The 7,802-nt window shown below is 37.3% G+C and overlaps 1 protein-coding gene across 5 annotated transcripts in view; it reads left to right on the plus strand.

Moving 5' to 3' along the window:
* The window catches only part of LOC106879872 (ranBP-type and C3HC4-type zinc finger-containing protein 1), a 47,683-nt gene that overhangs the window by 6,711 nt on the left and 33,170 nt on the right, over positions 1-7,802 (plus strand). For 2 of the 5 annotated variants that reach the window (XM_014929594.2, XM_014929593.2), the window contains exons 2-3: positions 6,813-6,991; positions 7,517-7,619. In XM_014929594.2, the coding sequence (XP_014785080.1) occupies positions 6,825-6,991; positions 7,517-7,619 (270 nt within the window). In that variant the 5' untranslated portion in view covers positions 6,813-6,824. Of the gene's footprint in view, positions 1-1,759; positions 2,808-4,745; positions 5,274-6,812; positions 6,992-7,516; positions 7,620-7,802 lie in introns of those variants that run through there. The other 3 variants (XM_014929592.2, XM_014929591.2, XM_014929595.2) reach the window with 3 other exon arrangements.

The following is a 7,802-nucleotide window of genomic DNA, read 5'->3' on the forward strand; positions in this document are numbered from 1 at the left end:
ATAAGGTTGAGAAACGCTGTTATAGATTGCCTAACCGAAAACGATCACAGTCACATCATCCAAACAGACCGGGTGAAACCGGGCTTAGCTGCTAGTATATATATATATATATATATATATATATATATATATATATATATGTGTGTGTGTGTGTGCATGCATGCATGCATGACAGGCTTCTTTCAGTTTCAGTCTACCAAATCTACTCAAGGCTTTTGGTCAACCTGGGTGTATAGTGGAAAACATGTGTCCAGGATACCACCAATAGGACTGAACCCAAAACCATGTGGTTGGGAAAGTAAACTTAATACTCAACCACACCTGATATCGAGATGTGTGTACCTATGCATTGTGTGTTAATACATACAATCAATATTAAGCGTCTGTCTCCTATGATGTCATCAGTTGGACAGTTTGAGAGGTTCCAAGGAGTCGGAGGACTGTGTCAAACGCCAAATGTCTGCTTCCGGCATAATTTCTACAATTTGATGCCCTTCTTAATGCCAATCACTTGAGGTTTTTCTTTTTTTCTTTTTCACGGCACTGGCACTAATGAGGTCGTCTTACAACTTGTAAGACTGATAACTGAAAGAGAAGAGAGTGTGATGATTTTTGGTAACAAGATGAGAGGAAAAGATCTATAGTTGTGAGAGGGTGGTGGTGGTGGTGGTGGTGGGGAGAGAGACTTCATACTATTGGCGGGGGTGTATAGTAGAGAAAGGAAAAGGAAAGGCTTGTGAAATGAAGGGTTTGTTAGGCAAGGGGACAAAGTGGGTTGTGTTGACAGGTCCAGGGCTACCTTATGTTATAAAGTAAGTATGGGGGAAAGGGGGACATAAAAGGGAGAAAAAGACAAGATTGGCTGGGAACTAGGTGAGTTATTGAATGGAAGAGGGTGTTGAGGAGGTAGAGAAGCTGGGAAGAGGGAAAGAAGCAGGATTTGTGTGGGAGGAGTATTAGGTGAGTCAGCTCCCAGGCAAGAAAAAGGCTGAAGGAGCCATGGAGGTAGGGTGGGGAAGGGGTGTGTGTAGAAGCAGTAAAAGTTTCCCAATTTAAATTGGAAGAGAGGGTGGATAGAGAAAAGAGTAGGGGCGGAGGTGAATGTAAGAAAGGACTGAAGGCACCCTAGAAGTGTAAGGGGTGGATAGTAAGGTAAAGGTGAGAGTCTGTTGGGTGACAATAGATCTCAGAGAGAGCATGCTGGCTGGTTGCTCAGCTGGGTAAGAATAATAGGGTGAAGCCTGAGTGTATCTGGGGGAGATTGTATATATAAAGTAGTTGTATGCTGTCAACTTAATGTGACAGTCCCATGAAAAATTGATATTTATATGTAATTTTCTATAGATATGCTTCAGATGGTGTAGATTCTGATTATATAGGTATATGTGGTGGGGGAAAAAAAATTCTGAGAGCGGGATGAGGAGTTTCGGAAAATTCACATGAGACAACTTTCTTTATATCAGAATTTAACATGAAAAACAAACAAGAAAAAAGAAAGAAAGAAATTGCTGGGCTCATATACATATGACACGTCATATATATCTACAAAATGAAACTTGAAATTTCGAAAAAAATTGTGATGTGTGTGTGCTCACTGTTTTCCTTTTCACATCAAATTCCGATATAATCGTAATTTACGTACCCGGAAAAGTATATGTAGAAAAAATTTCATAAAAAAATACCCATATTTCTGAAAGTTAGGAGGAAACAAAAGCCAACTCGCACTCGTAGAAAAGTTTTTTTTATCACAAATTATGATATAATCGGTATTTACACCATCTGAAGCGTATTTGTAGAAAATTTTATTCAAAAATATCCATTTTTCTGGAAGTTATGAGGCAACAAAGCCGGGGGCACATGTGTAAGCAGGCGCGGTCCCAGGTATTTTTCGAAGGGAATACAAGTCCAGGAGATAAGGGCGTAATAACATTATTTAGAAGGGCGCACTTCTTTTCTTCAGGTGGGGCATGTGCCCTTCAGCCCCACCCTCTCTCTTGGGTCCGCTCCAGGTAGAAATGCTTTGGTTTATATATTTGTAAGGATTTGTTATATTGGCACATGGTCAGACATTTCGAGGTAGAGCTGTATTCAGTCTATGTACCCCAGGGACTTAGCTAGTATTTATCGTATTGATTCCCGCCCGACACGCCATGACCCCGAACTCTAGTCTATCGCTTATCTCCCTTGTCTGATAGGAGACCGTCTTGTAACGACGCAACCCCCGTTTCGGAGCTTGTTGTCATGTCTGTGCTTTGAGGGATTTAGTTACAGCTTACGTGACAAACCTTGAAATAAGGGTAAACCAACATGACAACTATTGACAACCAAAATGACAACTATTAACAAAAACCATGTTTTTTCTTAGTTTTATTGCTAATACTCGAGATTAGTTATTATTGTAGCACCTCGCTTCCTTGTCAGTCGTGATCCAGCAATGCTTTTGATCGAAGGGTTTCCAGTCGTGACCATCCATCTTATAGTCATGCTCACTGTATGTAGACAGGAATGTAAATCAAGAAAATTAATGATATAGTACATTATCCGATATTTGTGTGACTTGGAGGAGATATAGCTGTTATTTATACCAAGTCGAGCGAACATATCAACTCTACCATCAAATGGTTATTTTGGATGTCTTCCTTTTTTTCCTTATTACTGTTGTTGCATTTGCACATGTCAGAAATTACTTTCATTACATGTTCCAATTCGGTGTCGTGTGTTGGAGATTTTACAATCAATTTATAGTGTTTTGTACTTACCTCTCGAATGTTGCTCGCTTTGTAGTTGGCCTTCAAGTAAATGGCCAGGTGAGTAAAACAATCTTTTTTGTTCTACTTTTTACAATCTGTGGTGGTTGGTGATGTGTCAGACAGTTTTTTTGGTAGAGATGGACTATATGTAATCTGAACCTTTCCCCCCCCTCATTTATTAATTTTTTTTTTACGGAATCCCACGTTTTAGGCTATGGAGATTCCGATTCTGAAAAAAAAAATTTTTGAAAAATTTCAATTCCCCCCCCCCCCACCAAGCAGGCTATTTACATGCTAGAAATAACAGCCAAATCTCACAAAACTAGTGTTAGGGTTAGGTTTAGGGTTAGGGTTAGGGTCAGGGTTAGGGTCAGGGTTTGAGTTAGGGTTAGGTTTACCCTGTGGATCTATATAAAAACCGGGGGGGGGGGATCGAAATTTTGAAATTGAGATTTTTGAAAAAATTTTTCCAGAATCGGATTCTCCATGGTCTGAAACATAGGATTCCGTAAAAAAAACAAAATTTAAAAGTGGGGGTATACCCAGATTACATATACTCCATCTCCACCGTTTTTTTTAATGATTATATTATCTAATGTGTCTTTGTGCTTTTAGGAGTTGGTTGTTATTTCTAGCAATCATCGCCATCCTGTAGCGGGGTCCCTCGTTTTGATGTTTTGTTATTTTATACAGCAACAGGTGCACAATAACGTCGTTGGTAACCTAAGTCAAAGTTCGCTGCATTTTTGATGATCAGAGTGAAATGGAAATGTTCGTAACTCGATATAAAACAAACGTTGCTAACAACTTCCAAGACATCGATTCTTATACCAATATACATAAACGAAAGATATATTACACACACACACACACACACATACATCTACCGTTTCTGATGTTATTTACTATCTATTTACTAGCCTCCCCCATGAACTCTCTCTCTCTCTCTCTCACACACACACAATAAAATTAGTTTGTGACTCTAGTTCAGTCTTGGTTGCTTGTAAGAACTTGAAATATTTTTCTTCCTAACCTCATTCCTAGGTTTTCTGTTTTCCTTAAGTAACACTATATATAAATATTCATATAGAATAATTCCAATGGAATTTGTTAGGTGAAATCTGTGCAAAAAGACACTTGCAATCACCAAAGTTGTGTGCTGTTAGGTCAGTTTGTTTGTAAGTACTGTATTTATGTGTGCTTGTGTATGCGTGTGTGTAGGTATGTATATATATATATATATATATATATATATATATACATACCTACACACACGCATATATATATATATATATTCTAACCGTTGACAGATAAGGAAAGCTGTTCTCTATTTAGATAGCCACCTGCAAATTCTTTTGACTAGGCACAGTTACCTTTCTGCTTTCTTGTTTCCCCTCTCCCTTATCTTTCTTGCGGACCTACAAAATACTGGGGGTTGATGTGTTCTACTAAGCCTTTACAGGTGGTGCGCCAGCATGGCTGTAATGCAATTACTGAAACAGGTAGGAAGTAAAAACGACATACACATGCGCGCACACATGTATATATATATGTACACACTCAAGCACACTTTACCTCATTTCATAATAAAATCATGGGGGGAGGGGGAGGCACTGTTTCTTGATAAAGCTTGTTTCTGAGAAAATGCTTATCTTTGTTTTGTCATAAACTATGGTCATGTATATTTATGTGTGGGGGTTTGTGTAATCTTGCTCAATACTTCTATAACCAATATATCCTTGATTTTGATTCCAAAATAAAAGTAGTGTATAGTATTAAAGTAAAATGAGCTGAGAGACCACAACTGAAAAATTTACATAATTCTTAAATAACAACGTATTGTAAAGTTTGCTCATGGGATTTTCCAAACTCCTGCCCTATTTTCTCAGTATTTTTATCACTTGGGTTTTCCTTTGTTCAGGGAAAAACCCAAGCAGTGAAATATTGAATATCCGTAGAAATCAATCCACTTTTTATTAATTTTTTTTATGTATATAGAACAACTGTAATTTTTTGCTTTCGATTTGTGTTTGGCTGTTTAGTTCGCTCTCCACTGATTGCTTTGGTGTCTTCATTTCAGAAATATTAATTCTGTACTTAGCCACATCAAAGCATTTCCTTTCTTTGAGACATTTATATACATTCATATAAATGAAACACATAACTTGTTCTCGTAGCAACAGTCACAGTTACTTATTTATAATCTTTTATCTTGCTGAAGCCAATCCTTAAATTCAGGTTTCGCGCAGTTCATTTCCTCGTTTAGTGGTTCATCTTATACAAGATTTAGTGACCAAGTGGTCTATCCCTGTAATCAGTTATGTATAAGATTTCTTGAGACATCCATTACTAAAGAAGTGGCAACAAGTACAGACTTTACCAGTTGGAAATACATAGTCACGAATCTACACAGGTGGGCAGTGTCTATAACTAATATTGTTGCAATGTCTTTGTGGACAGGGACTAATTTTGTGAAAGAAGAAAACTATTCATCTGATTTCCTGCAAATGATTTCCTGTAAAGGTACATCAAAAAAATTTTCTAAATTCAGTTGGTTAGTTTATTAAACATCAATTCCATAAAGCAGAAAGCACGAAGCTAACAGTCTCATTTAATGTCTGTTGATTGAACATTAGGGTTCTTCTTGGTTGTGTTTCATCTAACTGACCATAATGTTGAGGAATGCTTCTAACCAGAGAATTATAATGATTAAACATTGATAGAGAAGCACTCTCTGATTAAAGATAGATTGAGTAGCACTCTCTGACTAAAGACAGGACAGCATTTTCTGACTAAAGATAGCTAGATAGAACGGATGGATGCAAGCATGCTATCAAAACAACTTTACTTGAATAATTAGACAGTTGTGGATCTTTGATTGTCACTCCCATGGGGGTTATGTATCTGTTCTCTCGATTTATATGCCAACTCTCATAACTGGCAAAAACACTCTTGTTCTATGAATTTCTTTGTAGCAACATAAACAACAACAGTTTGTTTTTCTTGGCTCAGAATTCAATTGAGTTGTTTGTAAAACTTTCTGCCATAAGTTAAAACACAAAGTTACATGGATTCGTACATAACCCAAACAGGGTCACAGGATTGATTTCATAACACCTTGAGAAATCTGACATTCAAGGTGTTTGTGCATGTGCTACAGAGGGCTGAATGTGACACCAGGTACAAATTGGTGCAGGGAAGGTTTCTAGCCTTGAATTTGGAAAAAGATTTTCATGAATGAAGCAAAATGTTAAAAATGGATTGATATGAAACATTTGAAAAACTGGGTCCAAAACTAAAGTTGCTGATCTAAGCTTTGATGCTTCTTGGGAAAGTTTTAGGGATCAGGAATTTTTCATTCTGTCAGTAGTAGCTGATGTGATTGTTGATGGTTTAAAAACACCACCACCACCAACAACAGCTTCATGCAGATACGGTTCATTATGGGTTGTAAGATTACAGAAGATAAACTGGCTCTGGGGATTTAAGGGGATTAATAGCAGCAAGGTGCCAGGTTTATACGGTATCCCAATAGAAGTAATGTTGAATAGTGTAGAACAGTTTCCTCTCCATATTTAATCTGATAACAAACAAGGAACTTCTATACGACGATATTGGATTCACAAAATTCTTGTCCCAATGTAGAAAGGGCAAAAACCTCTAAATCCATAGTTGATAATTCTAGAATTCTTGTGGCAAGGTTTTATCTAAACTTTCATTGGCAAATGACATTTGCCCCTCAATGCTCATTGAAATGCTATCTAGTTTTAAATCAAGGACAGGTACTTGTAATACATAATTTTCTCTACAATTAGCAAGTGCCTTATATCCAAGTCTTTGTTGATTGAAAAGAAGGATTTTAATATTGTCAAAAGAGCAGTATTGTGAAAAATTCTTGGAATGTTGGGTTGTTCACCAGATTTTGTGACCATTTTTAAGTGAAGTAATACAGAGGATGGAATATGGGGAATCCTCAGTAGTAGTAGTAGTAGTAGTAGTAGTAGTAATGCTGCTGAAAATTTTGAAGAAACCCAGCTTTTATGTATGATTTTTGTTTTTCAGAGTCATTTGGAAATGAAGGGCCAAGAAAATGAGCCTGGGGCATGTATACTTCAGCTGGAGACAGCCATAACTTCAGGGGATGTTAAAACTTCCCAAACTCTTGTTGCTTACCTTGCAAGACAGAAAACATCAGTGAAGATTGAACTTCTTCATAAAGAACCTATCGATACAGAATATCGGTCAGTATTGATTTCAGTTTTTCTTTTTACTTGTAAGTTCGCACATACAGGCAGAGTTAGCTGTGTGGTCAAGATGTTTGCTTTCCAACTATGTTGGGCAAGTATCTTCTCTCATAGCCTCAGGCAGACCAAAGCCTTGTGAGTGGATTGGTTTACGGAGACTGAAAGAAGCCTATAGTGTGTGTGTGTGGTTGTTTGCCTTGAAATTACATGGTTGTTGTAAATGAGTATCACTGTCATGCAAGCAGCACCCTTTCTTCCCTGTGGACCCCTTTTTACTCAAGTGGTCCTTCATAGTCATTCAGTGGTTAAAAAATCCTAATTTTTACAATTAAATATTACTAGGAATTGAATTTTTAAAATTGTTGAATTACAACCAATTTATTGGAGATAAATGTTAACAACAGAATCTTATATGGACTCTCCCTCCACCTGCCAAGGGTCATACGGACCCTAGTTGAGAGTCACTTGTCTAAACAATCCTTAAAACCTTGTTTTTTCTCTATTTCTGTTATTTCTTAAAAGTTTTTTCAGCATCAAGATTTATATTGAAGACCGAGTCTCTTCAGCGCCGCCTTTTGTGATGAAAATTAATTCCAAGACAACAGTAAGAGAACTTAAGAGAATGGTAAATTAGTTTTGAGACCATTTCAATTAATGTTTTCATCTCTCGTTATTTTCTACTGCCAGTCACCTTCTCCTTCCTCACTCTCTCCCCCTCTCAATCATCCCATCTCATTTTCTCCCACTTTCACTATACCCCTATTACTCCTTATATAAAATTCTTCTCATCTTCCCCTCTGCCCCCCCC

This window comes from Octopus bimaculoides, chromosome 20, assembly GCF_001194135.2.
Source record: "Octopus bimaculoides isolate UCB-OBI-ISO-001 chromosome 20, ASM119413v2, whole genome shotgun sequence".
NCBI classification, from domain to species: Eukaryota; Metazoa; Mollusca; class Cephalopoda; order Octopoda; family Octopodidae; genus Octopus; species Octopus bimaculoides.